We start from the raw sequence: 19,031 nt of genomic DNA, 5'->3' as shown, positions 1-19,031 counted from the left end.
AAACTCATTGGAGGCTTTTGCGAGCACTATTGTAATATAATGTATTGCCTGCAGATACATATAGAAATGCCTTGGGTTAATGGAATATGGGGAAGATAGTTGTTCAAAAGATAGCAGCCATTTCTGACCTACAGAATAAAAATGCTCAATATTTATTAAGCCTAACTGATTCCATATTTTGAATAATTAATTATGCAACCCGGGGGGGGAAACAGGATTACCCACTAACTCAATCTGCTCAGTAGCATAGGGATTAATACCCCAGGATTTACAGATATAGCACCAAACCAAAAAAGCTGGCCTAATCAGTACATGCTTCTTAATATCAGGAGAAAGTAAAGAATCTTTACTATGCAATAAATTTACAAGCGAAAATGGATGAGAAATATCTTCAATTTAGTTAAGAATTTCAAACATGTAGTGTTTCATACACCATTCCCAGCAAAATCGTAACTAACATGCAGCATTATAATACCTGAAATGTGGAAGTTTTAAGCCCCCAAACTGTTTGAAGGAAAGGAAAGTAGAGTAGATGATTTGAGCTACTTTTCTATACCATATTATGAAGTGCACCAACATATAACGTAAAGACTCAATGCCCTTATTTTTGATCCATATGGGAAGCATCTGCAGTTTATACAGCAATCTTGGCAAAAGGGATATTTTGAAGAGGGCACAAATTCCAAATAAGGAGGGAGATCCTTCCATAATAAAAGCTGCTCTTTGAAAGAAATAAGTCATTTAGAGATATTCAACTCATAAAGAGAAACCAAATTACTAGACACCCATATGCCCAAGAACTTAAAACGGCCCTTAGACTAAGCCAAGGAAAAATCTCCCTGCCATTGTTGTTGCATGGTAGCCAAGATTGGTAAGGCCTCAGATTTATAAAAATTGATTTTCGGGCCAGCAAAAGTCACCTATCATGTGCAATAGCTTAGGAAGAGAAGTGACAGGGACTCTAAGAAAAAGGAGCATGTCAACAGCAAACAAGCAGATTTTTTACTCCTTTTTGCCCAGATGAAATTCCTCAAGCTCTGAGAGTTCTTTTGAGAATTAGAGGTTCCACCACTAATATGTATAGTAAGGGCGATATAGGACAGTCTTGATGAGTCCCATATGTTAAAGGAAAAGGAGGGGATGTCACACCATTTATTAAGATACTAGCAGTGGGGTATGTATATAAAAGTCAAAACCAAGAGATGAGAGTGCAGGGAAAGCCACAATTTTTAAATAGCCGAAACATATAGCGCCATAGCACATTGTCAAACGCCTTTTTCATGCTTAAGCTAGCAATCAAGCCTTGCGGATTGTGCATATCACCAGAGCCAATATCTTCTAGTAATTTACATATGTTTGTGACACATATCTGTGTTGGACAAACCCGGTTTGGTCATCAGCAATCAGATAGGGGTAGATATTCAAAGGGTTATGCACGTAAGATACGCGCATAACCTCCGAAAAGCTGCTCCAAGCTGCCCCTGCACGCGCCGAGCCTATCTTGCATAGGCTTGGCGGCGCGCACAAGCCCCAGGACACATGTATGTCCTGGGGCTTTCAGAAATGGGCGGGCCGGGGATGTTCCCGAGTCCTCTGGCACTGCTGGGGGGTGGGTTAGATAGGGGAAGGGAGGGGAAGGTGTGAGGGAGCGGTTGAAAAGTTCCCTCCGAGGCAGCCTGCGCGACTCGGCGCACGTAAGTTGCACAATTGTGCACCCCCTTGCGCGTGCCGACCCTGGATTTTATAACATGCGTGCGGCAGCGCAAGCATTGTTGTGAATAAGCTGTTTTAGTGGACCCTTGGGCCGACCTGCAAGAGACTGGGATAAGGAGTTCTAATATCTCTCAATATAAGCAGGTCGGGAGGCGGATATCTAGCAGGACGTAGATGATGCTCTTCACCCTGGAAGCTGGAGCTCCCCCAGGAGAAGCCCATAGGAGCCCAGCCGCTGGGACTTAGGTGAGTAGTGGAACTGGAACAGGGACAAGCAGGCTGAAGAAATAGGAGCAAGCAGGAACTGCGGCAGGACTCGGAACTAGAACCAGGCAGGAACTGTGGCAAGACTCGGAACTGGAACCAGGCAGGAACTGTGGCAAGGCTCGGAACTAGAACCAGGCAGGAACCGGGGCAAGGCTCGGAACTGGAATCAGGCAGGAATTGGGGCAAGACTCGGAACTGGAACCAGGCAGGAACCGTGGCAAGACTCGGAACTGGAACCAGGCAGGAACCGTGGCAAGACTCGGGAATGGAACCAGGCAGGAACTGTAGTGGAGAGGAACTCCTGGGAGGATCCTGTAGGGGCCCGGCCACTGTAGCAAGCAGGCAGGCTCTGTAGCAGGCAGGCAGGCTCTCTGTAGCAGGCAAGCGAGTTCTGTAGCAAGCAGGCAGGCTCTGTAGCAGGCAGGCAGGCAGGCAAACACTGAGCACACCTCGGAGCCTGGAGCAACTAGGGACCCAGAAGGAACCCAGTTGCAAGGCGCCGAGAAGCAGCAGACACCGGGGTTAAATGCCCCGCGGCGTCTGATGTCACCACGGGGGGGTGGAGCGTCACACGGCGGGAAGCAGCCTACTTCAGTGCCCCTCCTCCGCGCGCAAGCGCCTAGAGGAAGGGCATCCTGGAGGGGAGCTCTGTGACGATGACGACGAAATCGTCGCCGCCAGGACCGGGGGCGTGCAGGTAAGGTCCCGGTCGCGACCGGGAACGTAACACGCATGTTATAAAATCGGGCATAGATTTGTTCACGCCGGGTTGCGCAAACAAATCTGCGCCCGCGCGTAGGTTTTAAAATCTGCCCCTTAGGGAATAACTATATTAGGCCACTTGACCAACAGTGAAGCTAAAATTTTCAGATCAACATTGATTAAAGAAATGGGTCTATATGAATCTGGTTTAGACAAATCCTTACCAGGTTTTAGGAACACAACAATCAAAACATAATTCATTTCTGACAGGAATTTCCCTCAGGCCAAACAACTATTAAACATATACATTAGAGGTTCTGCTACTTTCTCCTTTAGGTTTTTATAAAATGTGGTACCAAAACCATCCAAGCCTAGGGTTAAGGTGTGATAACAGAGAGAATTTCCAATACAGAGATCAGTTTATCTAATATCTGCTTATGTAAAGTGTATAATTGTGGAAGACTGAGATTGCTGAAGAATCGTTCTTGTTTAATCTCATCATTTGATCGTCCCATATATAATTGATGATAAAAGTTCAACATTATTTCAGTAATGCCTGTATTAGTCATGTGAAATATGCCATGCTCGTCAGTTAGTGACATAAACCCAAACATTATATTTTGAACCATATGGGCTAAAAGCTTACCCGCCTTGTTACCTTGACGATATAAAAGACTCTTGAACTCCATAATATGGTGCATTTCCCTGAGATACAATTGGTGATTCAAGGAATTCCTAACATTAATAATTTGTTGCTAAAAGTCATTTTGAGGAGATTTATTGATTTGCTTCTTCACATATCTCAACTGATCATGTAACCTCAGAATTTCTTTAACCCTGGCTAATATCTTATTGGATGTATAAGCATTAGCAATAATATGTCAACGAATAACAACTTTCCTGCATTCCAAAACACCTCCCCAGAGACATCATCAGATGCATTAAAATACACATATTCATCCCATTTATTATTCAAGTAATCATGAAACTCATCATCATAGAACAGTGCAGGTTGTAGCCGTCAACTAAATGTAGAGTTCCAGCATGATTGGAGCATGGTCAGAGATTGTAAAAATACCTATAGTTGCAGTCATAACTTTAGGAAATAATGAGGTAGATATTAAAAAGTGATCTATTCTTGAAAAAGAGTTGTGTACTTTCGAGTGAAAAGTAAAATCTAATTCTGTGGGATGGAGCACGTGCCAAATATCCATCAGCTGGAATTCTGTTTGAAGAAAAAAAAACCCTCATGTGGTTTATGAATCAGCTTAGTTCTAATAGGTCTAGTATCAAGATCTAAACATACTGGTAAGTTAAAGTCACCACCAACAATCAATTTATGCTGCAAAAATTAACCTAACACACCCACTAAGGTGAAAAAAAAGCTTGAGAAAATATTAGGGGCATAGACGTTACAGATTGACCACTTTACATTGTGCTATAGGTCCTCTCAAAATGAGATAGCGACTCCTTCATCTGCTATCTTTTCCTCTAGTATAAAAAGATATTGCTTATGAACCAGTATCGCCACCCCTCGTTGCTTACTAGTGACACTGCCCCCATCCAATCTTGCTTCAACTTTCTATGCTCAGTTTCATTTAGATTAGTTTCTTGAAGATATACAATTTGTGTCTTTTCTTTCTTGAAAAGGAATAATATTTGTTTCCTCTTAATAGGAGAGTGGACTCCAGACACATTGAGAGATGCCACCTTTAGATTAATCATACTTAATCCTCTATAAGAAGCATAGATATAGAAAATGTACAATCAACTTATAGATTGGGATGTTGCCCAGCCTCAACATCCCAAAATCATCTGTCTGGTAATGAAAAATCTTTAGAAATCCACTGACCATCCCCACATCCCAATTACAAAACAACTTCCCTCTCAAACAATAATACACACATGATACAAACAGCCTTTTAGTACAACACATCCACCGCAACACGTCAGACTCATACCATTCATTCAACCAACACACGTTAGTGGCCACATTCAATCCAATTCACAACATCCAGTACCCCAGCAACAGCAAAGAACCTCCTTTAGCTCTTAGGGACCATATCTTCATTAGTTGTCTCATTCTCTCTTCAATAGTACTGGTGTTTTCATTCATCTGCTGACCTATAAACAGTTATTGTAAGAAGAGGACATTGATGATCACAGGTCAATTAAAAATGAACAACATAATATAGAATCCTTTCTCTATAGTACTTATTGTGGTCAGAGCCAGCAGTACACCAGAATAAAGAAAGAATGAAAAGAGGAGAAAAGGAAAAAAAAAACTCTGCTGCAAAAAAAACCCCTCTCAGAGTCAGCTATTGCAGGTGAAATGTGTGAATCAAGCATCGAGGAACCTTGCTGCCAATTGAATACAGTGTATAAGAGTCAAATGGCTCCAAAAATCTTGCTGTGTCACAAATTTCAAACAGGAAGATGTGTTAGCGGTTAATGAAAAGCACTGTCTTTAATGTTTTGCGTTCCAGAAAAATATTGATTCTATCAAAGCAAAAACAAAAATACCTAAGTGTCCCAATAAGTCCTTGAGAAATAAAATAGAACATACCTCTCCAACAAAAGTCCTCTACTCAGCCAGACCAGATATTTTAATGTCCCCACCCATATATGGAAAGGAGACATATTTGGTATTCTCAACCAGAACAAGGCAGAAAAGAAACCGAATGAAAGGTACCAATGTTTTACACCATCTTTTCCACTCCCAAAAGAAAGATAAAAAAGAAACATAAAAAGTAGATCCTGAGTACCCTCTATATAGTTTCTACAGGGAACTTGCAACACAAAAAGAAAAATCTGCAATGCAGGATTTTCCTGATTAGTCAAAAATCAAGACCATATCGTTCAACACCTGCTCATTATGAATCTAAACATCATCTTAAAGCTATCAATATCATGATGATTGAGCTTGTTCAACTGTTAGTGCAGTGAATGTCTTACCGTCATGAAAGATCTTGAGTTTTGTTGGATAAGGCAGCACAAATTTAATCCCATTGTGGAAAAGCTCTGTGCAGATCTGGGAGAAAGCCCTCCTGCTTTTCGACACTTTGACCAAATAGTCATTAAAAAGCAGCAACTGTACACTGTCATACTGGAGAAGTTTGGTACTTTGTTGTTTTTTGTATATGGTTAGTAATCTGGTCTTATCTGAGAAATTTAATATCTTCGCAACCACTGGTCTTGGCTTATTGTTGGTTTGTCCCCAGTCGCCCCACCCGATGACTACGTTTCACCACTATTGGTTCCATTTCCAGAGACAGGCCTATAGCTTCAGGGAGCCAAACTTGCGCCAGGTGAAGTAAATCAGAATTCTTAACCAACTCAAGAATGCCTATGAGCCGAAGACTGTTGCATCAGTTTCTGTTCTCCTGATCTTCTAAACGTTCCTGAAGCAAAACATTTTCTTTCTGAAGGGCCATTAGTTCAGATTCCAGGCAATCTGTCATCATTTCCTGAGTGAGTACTCTATTCTCCAATCCATCAACTCGGTTCAAGTGCACTTCCATCCCATCTTTCAGGTCATCGATGGATGCCTGTAGTTTATTTAGTTTTCTAGCACCACCAATCCATTTTTAGAAATCTCTTGGATAAGGTCAGTTTTCAAGTCCTGGATCCCACTTTCAATTTTGGATGCCATCTTGGGTTCACCTGTTTTTCCTTTTTCTCTATATATTCTAGGCATTTTTGTAATCAACACGTTTAGACCAAAAAGAGGGTGTTCATTAAGACATTTCTACAACTCGTTATGTCTCAGAGAGCTCACAAAAAATGATTCAAAAGATTAGGCCCGGCTGGAGCTCCTCTGTCTTGTGACTTCTCAGGGCTGAGGCACCACCAGAAGTCTTGAGCAGGGCATCTAAAGGTAGAATGAGGAAGTTGTCTGTACACTCTGTCACACCCATCTTACTCCAACCTAAGCTCCTTCTTACCTTGGACAAGTCACTTTACCCTCCGTTGCCTCAGGTACAAAATTAGATTGTAAACCCTGTGGGGATAGGGAAATACCTATAGTACCTGAATGTTATCCGCTTTGATGTACACTTTGTAGTGCAGAAAAGCAGAATATAAAAATCTAAATAAATCTGACCAACAGCAGTTATAAAACCCCAGTCTTTATAATCATCCCCATTCCCTCCCACACACACAGTTTAGTTTGGCAATCTCCCTTCTCCATCCTTTGCTCATCTCTCGCTGATCAGTGGCGGGCAGAAGAGAGTAGCAATGCCTTGGGCATACTCCTTGTCCCAAGTGCCCTTATTTTCTTAGGGTCGATTTTAAAAAACGCACGCGGGCAGCAGAAGATGACACACTCAGGTAAAGTGGAGCGCCAGAGAAAGGGGGAGAGGGGATGCGATCAATGTGCATGGACAGGAGGTATCATCTCTGAACACCTCGGGGGGGGGGGGCTTCGCTCAGCTCCCTTGGGAAAATAATATGGAGCCTCCAACTTTGTATGAATCAGCAGCTCTGGAAACCACCTGCTGGAGGGATTAAGCTGCCAGTGGGCACCAGGCTAGAAGCTTATTAGTTAATGTATGGCTTTTATTTGAACCAATCAGCGGTTGGTTTTTAATTGGGCTGAACCAAGGCTAGGACTGCTTTCCTAGGTTTTCCTTGACTCAAGTCTCTTTACTAGGTTGAGGGGGGGGGGGGGGGGCAACAACTGTACCCTGGCATAAACTACTGTGACCTCTACTATTTGTTTCTGTGGTGCTGCTAGATGTGCTGCACTGACCAGATAAGAGACGGTCCCTGCTAAGTAGAGCTTATAATGCACATAAGGACATGCGCACTGAATGTGTGACTAAAGGTCTGCTGCTCAGGTTCTGGTGTAACTTTGCCCTCAACTGGGTCAGTTCCGAATGGCCCCCTACAGTAAAGCTCTGGTGACTCAGTGCTGCTCCCCCACTGACAGCCATGCTGAAGAAGCCCGACGTGAAGGTGGTGCTGCTGAGGGACATGAACGTGAGCAAGATGTCGCTGCTGCACCGCTACGTGGAGAAGCGGTTCCAGGAGACGGTGAGCACAATGGGGGGCACCTTCAACCTGAAGCAGTGGAGGCTGCACAATAGCTCCATCTGGGACAAGGCAGGTAAAGCAGAGCGGGGAAAGGGGATGTGATTGGGGCGCATGGACAGGGGGTACCATCTCTGATCAGTCTCATGGCAGCAGGAGATGACAGTCGTGACCTAAGAGAGGAGGAGGATTCGGTGGCTGGTAAGAAGGTCTAGGCCTTATGGGCATGTGTGGTGACTGCCTCTGTCTGTGTGTGTGTATATATATGCATGTGTGTGTGCACGGGTGGGTGACTACCTGCCTGGGTAGATGGGTGACTGCTTATGTGTGTGTGTTGGAGGGGTTAGAGCCTGTGTGTCTAGGGGAGAGACTGTGTGGGTGTGGGAGACCTTGTGTATGTGTCTGTGTGTGTGTCGGTGGGAGGGTGACAGCCTGTATCAGTGTGCGGTATGTGTTTGGGGGGGTGACAGCCTGTGTGTGTGTGTGTGTGTGTGCGTATGTATGCCTGTGTGTGTGCATGGGTGGGTGACAGCCTGTGTGTGTGTGCATATATATATATGCACATACACACAGGCTTCCTTGTTATAATGTAACTTTATGCTCCTTTTAAAATGTCTCATTGATTGGTTATAGTTACTGATTAGTTCGATGTAAACCGAGTTGATTTGATTTGTATCAAGAAAGTCGGTATATAAAAGCCTTAAATAAATAAATAAATAAATAAATAAATAAAATGTGTGTGTGCACGGGTGGGTGACTACCTGCCTGGGTAGATGGGTGACTGCTTATGTGTGTGTGTTGGAGAGGGTGAGAGCCTGTGTGTCTAGGTGAGAGACTGTGTGGGTGTGGGAGACCTTGTGGGTGGATGTGTGTGTGTCGGTGGGAGGGTGACATCCTGTGTGTGTCAGTGGGAAAGTGACAGCCTATACAGTGGAAGAGGGGGGGTGACAGCCTGTGTGTGGGTGTGTATGTGTAACTGCTTGGGTGTGGGTGGGTGAATGAATGGGTGTCTTCCTGGGGTCTGTCTGTGTGTGTGAAAATGAATTGGTGCCTGCCTGTGGGGTCTGTTTGTGTGTGTGTGTGTGTGAGAATGAATGTGTTCATGCTTGGAGGGTGGGAGGGGGAGCAGTGTGAGAATAAATGGGAGTGTGCCTGGGTTTGTGCGTGTGTGTGTGTGTGTGTATGTGAGGAAGCCAGTGAAAATGAGAGTGTGTGTGTGTGTGTGTGTGTGTGTGCATATGAGAGAATCTGAGCGAGTAAGAGCTTGTGTATGGGGGATGGAGGGAGAGAGAGGGTCTTAGAGCCTGAGCGTGTGTCAGTATCTGTGGGAGTTGTTGTGGGTGTGTATAAGAGTATGTGTGTATGTGACAGTGTATGTGTGAGGGCGCGGCGGGGCGGGGGCAGGGGGTGGGTGGGAACCATCTCATCCCTCGCCTCAGGCAACAGATTGCCTTGAGCTGCCCCTGGTTGCATGCGCCCAGTAATACTTCCATTGGTAATGGTGTATGTGCTGGCAGTAATCCTAACCGGGACTTCAAGTGAGAAGAGCATGCTGCCTTCTTGGGTTATCAGCTGTGCACCACATATCCCCATCTCCTCCTCATACTGCCTTATTGAAGAGTAAGGACTGGAAGCTCTGTTTTTGTGATGGCAGGCGGATTAAACTGGAAAAATTAGCACCCACTTCTGGTTTTGCTCATGGCGCCAAATGCTTTTAGAGGATCATTGCAATTCAGTCTCTCTCTCTTTTGTTCCCCCCCCCCACCCCCACCCCCACTCCATAACAACTTAAGCATGAACTAAGTAATCAAAATATTGAGAAATGGAGAACTACAAAAAATGTTATCTAGCACAGTCTACCAGTGTGATTGGTGGCGAGACTCTTGGGTTCCATGTGTTTTCCTCATCCATAACAACTACGTTTTATGGTTATAGTGGTTTGTTTATGCTCTGCCCTTACCACTCAGTGGAAACAGATTATTGTTCCGGTCAATCTGATTTCTCATGGTTATGGCATCACTAGAAAATGCGCAGCTGCCTGTCTGATTAGTTCACAAGTTTTAGCATTTCATGGTACAGTAGCAAAATCTGTAATCTGTAATCTTATGGATTTCAAACCTGCTGAGCTGACAGTGAATGAGATTATCAGCACTTTTAATAGCTAGAATGCTTTTTAATCAGATGATGCAACTGAAGTCTCTCTTTTTGGGAGGGTGAAAATGTGATTCTGATTAGGAAACTGGACATATTTGGCCTGCAAGTCTTGAAGTAGAGACATACATAGAGCCCACATGCTTCCTTTTCACAAAAGTGATCTCAGCATAGTGTGGAGACACTTTCAGAGCTTGACGAGTGGTTTGTTTTGCGTGAACAGCAAAGGTACAAGTAAGCTTGTTTTAAGGACTAGCCAGAGCAGGGCACCATCCTGCCTCTTGTGAGGTCACGCGCTCTGCAGATTTATTCAGACAATGACCTCTCCCCAACCTAATGTCATAAATTCTCTGAATGTGAGGACAAGAGAGTCCCAAACTGCAAACATTTTTTTGCTGATCCACTTTGCATTGATAAAACTTCAGTCAGAGAAGTGAAACCTCGCCAAATGTAATAAATAAGTGGCTGGAACTTTGGTGTGCCTGGATTCATCTACTTCTGAGAAGCCATTTAATAGGGTAAATTTTACCGAAGGAGGGACACTGCATGTCTTTCTTTTGTTTAAATAAAAATGCTGTCAATTTCCTGCCACGGGATTGTGTTGCACTCGTCCAATATGCTTGAATGTAAAGTTTGGCTAAAAAGGTCCATTGCTAATCTGTGAAAATAGCCCTGTGCTAGATTTTAATGAAAATCTACTATTTTAACCTCATTTGCCCATCCTTGAGCCTTAAAATGTTTGAGAAGGGCCAGTTTGAGTGCTTGCAACTGTTCTCCAAGCCCTATAGGGCCTGATTAAAGCACAGCGGTCACCCTGGACACAGCTGTTTTGTGCCAGCCTTTCTGCTTCCTGCACTGTGCTGAATAAGTCGTTTTTTTCTCCAGCCGCAAGTGCCAAGAATCAGCACAAGCAATGTACTTGGCGATAATTCAGCATTACTAAGAGTAGGATAGCTTTTCATTTATTGACCCCAGCAAACTTCTTAAACCCTCGGAGTAGGCCTGGGCCAGAATAAATCACAGCAGCTAATGCTTGCACTGTCCAAAGAATTTTACTTCTTTACCTGACAGGTATTAGTGTAATGAAACAGTCTATATTTAAATGTATGATTTTTTTGGTGCAGGCTTTGCCTACCCTGTTTGTACTTCTTTATAGAAAGAATTTCCATGTCAGAAGCTTAGAGCACTACTCAGCAGCACTATACATTCCTTCTATTAGCTGAACCCTTTCCTGGATAATATATTCTTGTGATGATGCTCATTCATACATTGGGGCAGATCTAATCTGTAATTTCAAGTAGGCCCCAACAAACCAAGCCCTGCACACAACCTGCAACTGAGGACTAGATAAAGTTGCTTAACTAGAACAAAAATATAGGTGCACACAATCTAAGGCACTGCATAGGCAAAATACGGGACCGACCTGCCCAGCAACGAAATGGTTTGCACTGTCTTTGCTTTCTGAAGGACTAAAGGTCACAGTAGCTTGATTGCCTTGCACTGCCCTCTCAATCCATTTAAAGTGAAAACTGCAAATAAGTCATACACACATGACAACAAAACATGATTGCTTCAAGAAATACTAGAAGACATACATAACTAACAAAGAAGTGTAGCTGCTATGTTATTCCACTTGAATATGTAGATGCAACCCCTGGTAGGGCACATAAAATAGACTCCTGATGCTGCAGCTTTCTGTCCTGGCACCAGTGTGGATTCACAAAAATGGTCGGGTAAGATGGTGGATTGGGCCTGGCTCAGAGGGAAATGGGGTGCATTTCTCTATGGGACAGGGCAAAAAAGGGCAAATCCCCATGGGGACAGAAAAGTGACTGAAATGCAAGGAGGAGCCTGCAGCAGATGAGAGCCAGGAAGGGAAGAATGAGAGGAGAAAGCAGATCTGTCAAGTCTCCAGCCAATCCCTTCTTCTCCTGAACTCAGGATTCATTCTTCCCCCTTCTCCCTGCTCTCATAGACAGTTAGCAGAAGGCAGAGAATTGCAGTGCTTCATGCCTGTGTCTGGCCTCCTATGCCATGCGGTTACAGCCTCAGGATATAAAACATGCAATGCTTTATAGTTCTCACACTGTTCTTGTGGGACCTACTGGCACCACACACTACACACCAAGCGGCTGAAACTGTGCAGCAGAGGAGGCTGCATGAGGTAATTATTCACCACTTTCCTCCTACCATTCCGGGAGGAGAGGGGGTAAGAAGAAGAGGAGTGAGATGCTCCAAGAGGGAAAAGCAAGGACTGGTGATCGAAGTGGAAGGGAGAGAACCTGAGAGAGAACTGGGAAAGGGAAGGGAAGGAAGGACTTGGGATCAAACTGGAGAAGAGGAAGGGGTGTACCTGGGATGTGGTGTGATGTGTGTTGTGTGATGATTTTTCAACCCAAAGCAGTTTACAACAAAATATTGTAAACATCATAATAAAATACACATATAATAAAAATATAAATACATTAACAGTGAAGAAACATAGTTCGAACCCATTCTCACTAAGAAGGTAGAACTGCTAATCTGACAGCTCAAATAATTCATATGACAATAGCAATTAATAAACAACCTATTCACAACTATAGCACGTACTATCTATAATCCCAATCACTATTCCTAAAGATTATCAAATCCCAGACCCCTGATTCTCCCAGTCACTTCCAAAGAAACTCCCCTTAGGTTCACCCCTTCAGCAGCAATTCACAGCAGGGTTCACTTAAGCTGCTCCCAAAACTGATGTGATCATGGAGGAGGTGGTGTCACAGTGGGCTGACCACTAGAAACAGCTGTAAGGTACACCACTGGGTCAAGATAGGGCACAGTCCCAGGGCCCTGCAAAAGGAAATCCCCAAGACCTCTGTGAGATCTCTGCTCCCACAGCAGGAGCAGGAAGGGATGGAGAAGAAGGCAGAAAAATTAAAAATCAGTACTATAAGAGATTGAAGCTGATCTTGAAAAATGCTTTAACAGCACAGAATAAGATACAAGCTATTAATCAGTTTATAATTCTTGCAGTCTCATTCAGCATTGGAATAGCAAACTGGCCCCATAAATATCTTGAACAATTGGATGTAAGATCAAGAAAGCTCTTCCACGCTCATCAGGTAATCTATGAGAACCAGTGTATGCTGAACTCGTACATCCTTGGAGCTGAATGCAATAGGTGTCTGTCTCATTTAAACTGATTACACACATAACTACCATAATAAGCCTTAGGACATATTTAATGGCATCAAAGGACCCAAATGCCCAAATAGTGCTGAAGTAGGATCGTGAACAAGCATCATCTCTATTCTTAAGTTTGGGACAATCATTTCAGTGAAGAGAAGGAATAACTGAGGTAAAAGAAGCAACAGTATTTGCAGAAAAAGAGAAAAAAAACTTGATTATACCAGCAAACAAGGAAAGATAAATGGCAGAAGCACAAATACAATAGGAAATACAAAGAGCTACTTCTGAAATCCCACGTAGATAAAGATTTGACACAGCAGTCACTAAGAGAGGTGAATAGAAGCCTAACAATGAGAAACTGATGATTGCAGCACAGAATAGTGGGTTACGGACAAGATGGCTAGCAGCATAGAAAAAAAACGGTAAACCAGACAAATGCAGATTCTGTAAAACAGAACTGGAAATGGTTACCCATCTCATCGCTAAATGTGACGTGCTGATGTCAGATGGTCTACGGACAGAAAGGCGCAACAAGGTGGCATGGTTCATCCATTGGAAATTGTGTAGACGCTGTAACAGCACTGTACAGAGAAAACACTGGGATTGCAATCCTAAAAGAGAATCAAGAAGTGATCACCTGAGACATTCCCATTCCAGCCTACAGGAAGATCGATGCTAGGAAACTGGACATTATAGTAAAGGAGAAAAACACAAGAATGACATTGCCGTTAGGTGTCAGTACCCAGAGAATATCCTGTGGATTGTATGGAGAAAGTAAAGATCCTTAATTACCAGGAAATGCAATCAGAGATCCATTTAACATGACAAAAAGATACAGAAATAGTCCCAATTATAGACATCACTGGCCTGATTAATAAGAATTTCCAGGCACACCTAAACATATCACAACTTATGAATTCCGGCAGGAGGCTCTCTTTGGCACAATGCAAGCATTAAGAAGGGTATTAGCAATATATTTGAGAGATCCTAACATATCCTAGCTTATGAGTGAGGCTCTTTCCTGTTGAGGTTGATGCAAAATAAACCCATTTGAAGACCATGCCCACCCCCTTGCCCAGAGTTGCTAGTTTGGCTGGATTTTTTTTCCATGTACTGCCTTCTCCTTGACAAGGTTAACAGGAATCTCTGCTCTGTTGGTGAAAATTCAATGTGTTTTCCAACCAGTTATGTAAGTTTGAAACATGCAGCAGCTTCCCCTCCCAATAGCACAGAAGGTTTTCAGCCCACTGGGGGAGGTAGGAAGGAGAAAGGACACAAATCATGGAAGGGGGGGGGATGTTAGAAAGGAGAAATAGAGGATCTTGCTAAGAAGGCGAGACATGAAAGAAGAAGAGAAGGGTTCAGAGTAGAGAGGAGAAAGAGAGGAGCAAACATTGGAGTAGAGGATGGGGCTCAAATACACTTAACTGCCTAGGGTGCTAAAATGTCTACCTATGGCTCTGGCTTTAATCAACTTTGCCACACTGCCAGCCAAGAAAGGGTGCACAGAGGTAGTCATCAAATTAAATTACTGCTTTCCCCAGTATAGCCCAAAATTGCAAGTTATGGAACATGGCTCCTCTTTATGACATCATACATATCTGATTTCTAGAATTAAGATGTGGATCCAGCTAAAATAATTGAGCTCCTTTGGGCTCTTGCTGCCAGCTTTCTCCTCCTCTTTTGCTTGCTGTGCTCCTAAAATAGCATCTCACGGATGATCAGAAGTGTGACAAGTAACATGGCAGGGGGACAAAGCCAGCTGGGCATCGTGGCGGTAAAATGCTAATTAGGGGAAGGGAAGAAGTGTGAGCGAGGTTAGGACCCAGTAGCGCTGCGGGCGATAATGTTTTATACATTATTACCGGCAGCACCACGGGAAATAACACCACCTTTTCCCATGAAGTTATGGGGGGCGATAGTGTGCGGCGCAGCCATGCTGCGGTGGGCAAAACTGCACCTCTGTGATGCGGCCGACTGCACACTATCGCCGCCCCCCCCCCCCCCCGCCCTTTTTCTGGCCACAGCTCATCATTCTGCCTTATTTATAATTATAGCAGAATGATGAATCTGGGCCTCTGTGTCTATGGGAAAAATACTTAGTAAATGAGGCCCGAAGTATGATAACTTTGAAAAAGTAAATCACACAGATTATCCCATCAGCCAGCATAAAGTGGTTAACAGTTTGGCAGTCTCTCTCCAATCCCTCTGGTTACAGTGCTACATTTAGTTTCACTTGTGAGGTTTTTGCTAATTGTTTTTCAGAAAAATTGCTCGCATTCACTCCAGTTTGGATACATATTTACCTATTTCGATGATGCTGATAACAGTTCTGCTACACTGGTTGATTCATTTACTGTGGTATCGATTTAAGAACATCTAGGAAAACTTGGCTAAAGCAAAATCAGGTTGCTGTAATCATCCTTGTCCAACTTCTTTGATTAAAGATAAACATTATGCGGTAGATTTTCAAACCCCGGCGCGCATAAATCCCGGGGTTTACGCGCGTGGCCGGGCCTTACGCACGCCAGGCCCATTTCCAAACGGGCCCGGCCACGCGCGTAAACCCTGATCTGAACTGAAGAGGTATGGTTTTCTATTATTTTTGTTTAATTTTTACTAATCAATAATTTTATGTTCTTAATTTTGTGGTTGCTTTATGTTTAGCATATTTAAGTTATGATTGCTAAGGTGTTATTTATTTGGTATGTTACGTATTTGCCCTGAGACCTTATTGTGTGAGCAATTTTATAAACAGAATTCATAAATAATGTTGTATGAGCTACCCTGAAGTCTTTTTTAAATAAAAAATAGATATAAAAGAATTTCAGAAGGAAAAGAAAATGTGAAATTATGGTGAATGAAAACATTTCATACACAGCAAAGGAAGTGGCCTAACCAAAAGAATTAAATGGAAATATTTTGACCCTTACTGGAAGCTCTCCATCATGGCTTGGGTGTCAGTAAACTGAGACCATCATGAACCACTAATTCAGATAGGTGGCTTATGTTTAGATAAAGGTCAGGATTTGGATATTGTGAATAGTAACTGAAAAACCTCATACTCTCCAAATTCCTCCATTACCCATAACTGTTACACAAAACAGCCTCCCAGTGGAGGTAGAGGGGTAAAAAAAAAAAAAAAAAAAGGGCATCAGGATCCAAGAAAGCGTGAAACAAGCAGAAAGGATCCTTAATGGCAGGGAAGTGAAGAGTAAATGTTTGGAGATCAAGTAGGGTCTGCAATATTGCTGGAGGAAAAGGAAGATAGACCTTGATATCTTTATCTGCTGTAAGATCTGCTGTATATACTGTGTGTCCTAGTAAACAATAGTATATCTGGTGGGTGGTCCTTTATAGCTAGATGCACTGTATTGCTGAATAAATTTAAATAAAGGAATGGAATGAAAAGTCTGTTAATTGTGCAAATGTGAAAACAGCTGCCTTCTATATATTTATTTATTTATTTATAACTTTTTCTATACCGAAGTTCAAATAACAGAGTTACTTATCATTCCAGTTTACATTATAACCAAAAAACCGAACAGTAACTAAAGTTGTCTTACATAGAACAAAGGATGAGATAACTTGGGAGCAACATAAACAAGGGGGATGAAATGTTTCTACTAAAAGAACTGGAGGGAGGAAGGGTTATTACAGTTTTAATGGGGCTCAGATGTAAAAACTAGCAAGCTAATGCGGTGAAGAGGATGATCTTAGAATCAAATCTTGGGCTGAGAGGATCCAAGGGGAAGTAGTGAATGACGAGTGGTTATGGGAAAGCTTGTCGGGTCTGTGCATATCTGGAAAAGATACTGAATATGTCTATTTCATGGTCTGGCAAAATGATCTACTTACATTTTTTGAAAAGGATTTATCTCTGTTTATCTAGTTGGAGAATTAATAATTTTAAACATATATGTAAAAGATGATTACAGTGATTACAGAAACATACATTTATGTTTATGTTTATATAGTCATACAAATGTTTATGAAGCTATTTCTATACATTTTTCAAAGCACATTCAGTTGTAGTCACATTAAGCATAACATTTGTGTGTATTATAGTATAATAAATAAGTAACCTTCTCTGCCACAAGGTGGTCTCTAGAAGTAACCCAGAGACCAGGGCACATTGTCACATATATAAATCCTATTCTTTCACTTACTTATTATAAATCTGTGCTAATAGATGTTCTACACTGGTCAAATTTGTCAGTGACTGAAGGCTGGCATTACTTCTGATGCAGAAAAGTAATGTTTAATGCTCAGTATTTCACTTTGATTTGTGATATTTAGTTTCTCTTTATTTTTGCTTTAGCTACTACCCCAGGACATCATTGGAAGCAAGAAGCAGTATCTCCACAGATCCACTCAGGTACCATGACATCTTGCACACTAAACATAGATCCGAGCCTGTAAAATTGTATGTGTACTATAGAAACATGTAACACTCTGTGCCTTACATACAGAGCTTAGCTGCAAAATCACTTGTGTTCATTGTACAAACATATTACATGCAAAGCATGCAATATCTTTGTCCCAAATATAATACAGATATTGCTTTTCTGATGGGCCTTTATAAGATGTGTTATTAAAAGGATGGCTCAATGCTGAGTTTATTTTTCTTCTCATGAACAGTACATGAACGCCTTCTGACAACTGAAGGGTGACATTTTGAAACGATATAGATAGCCAGAGCATGATTAATCCATGGTTGGGTTTAGTTTTCTGGCCTTTGTGATGGACACAACTGAAAGGTGTCATCTGTCTTTTTAAATGTGAATCAGTGTTAGACCATGCTTTGGGAATTGGCGGGCAGAAACTACATGTGGCTCTTCTGTGTATTTATGGGGGCAATTGTAGATTCAGGAATGTGTAAGCTGCATGAGGAACAATGGAGCCTAAGCTGGCAATTATTGAATGTAGTGAAATTAAAAAGTATATTTGCATGTGACTGGGCCCATTACTGAATCGGTTGTGTCCATTGTAAAAGTGCAGGGTGTAAAATGTGGTTTCAGTGTCAGCGTCTTTGCTAATTCATTTCTACTGCTATTCTGAATCTTAGCCTAGAACAAAGGGAAGTCTGAGCTGTGCCCTTTTGCCTCATTCTTCTATCCTATTTGGGCTGTTTCATGTAGGCTGCAGTGCTGTACAATGGTGCCACTAAGGTGCATGGCTGGTTTAGCTGGCTTTCTGTACATTCAGGACCTGACTCATCCTATTCTGAACATACCAGTAAAAGCACAACTCCGTTCAATGATTCCCAATTTTTCTTTGTTCAGGACCTACTCAAATTCTGCCAGAGTCAAATGACTCCTATCCAAACCGCATCATCATGTGCATCCATTTCTTTCTTAAATTTTTACACTAAGCTTTACAGCATCAAAACCACTCCATTTGTCTTTACGGTTTCAAAAGGCACCAAACTATGATTTGGATATCCCGATTCCAAGCTTTTTATCTTGTTTTTTCCTAATGGTTCTTCAGATTAGTACTTAACTGCAGTTCTGTGAAATGCTAATGGATCTTTCACACTTAAGAGCTTGCAAACCTCTGCCTCCATGGGCTTGGAAGCCTAACCTCTTGCACAGATTTGAAACCACTTTCTTTTGTCAGATATTTATTTATTTAAAAATGTTTATATACTGCCTTTACAATGAATTGATCAAAACGGTTTACAAATGTGAAAAAAATAAAATAAAATATAGTTATAAAATCAAAAGAAAAGAAAAGAAAAACAGAGAAAAAATTACATAAAATGTATTAATATAAACAAATAAAATAAAATATTTTCATTACATAACAAGATAAAGAGAGCAAGTGCCTAAAGTGCTGTAGTGGCCCTACGAAATGCAGTAATGACGTTATCTTTAGTGTTGTTCAGTTTCTGGAATTTTGCAGCTGAAAGAGATATGTTTTAAGAGATTTTTAAAATTGTTTTCTATTGGATATTTGACGGAGAGTATCGGGTATAGAATTCCAAAGGAGAGAGC

General features: G+C 42.1%; 1 protein-coding gene across 7 annotated transcripts in view; it reads left to right on the top strand.

Moving 5' to 3' along the window:
* The window catches only part of IQSEC1 (IQ motif and Sec7 domain 1), a 1,385,758-nt gene that overhangs the window by 973,273 nt on the left and 393,454 nt on the right, over positions 1-19,031 (top strand). For all 7 annotated transcript variants that reach the window (XR_003856582.1, XM_029600819.1, XM_029600818.1 and 4 more), the window contains exon 3: positions 17,357-17,413. Coding sequence is in view for 6 of the 7 variants with exons in the window: in XM_029600819.1 (XP_029456679.1) it covers positions 17,357-17,413 (57 nt within the window). In the remaining variant the exon portion in view is untranslated. The remainder of the gene's footprint in view (positions 1-17,356; positions 17,414-19,031) is intronic.

This window comes from Rhinatrema bivittatum, chromosome 4 (genome assembly GCF_901001135.1).
Source record: "Rhinatrema bivittatum chromosome 4, aRhiBiv1.1, whole genome shotgun sequence".
NCBI classification, from domain to species: domain Eukaryota; kingdom Metazoa; phylum Chordata; class Amphibia; order Gymnophiona; family Rhinatrematidae; genus Rhinatrema; species Rhinatrema bivittatum.
Note: the sequence above shows the minus strand (reverse complement) of the source record. Positions and strands in the feature narration are given on the sequence as shown.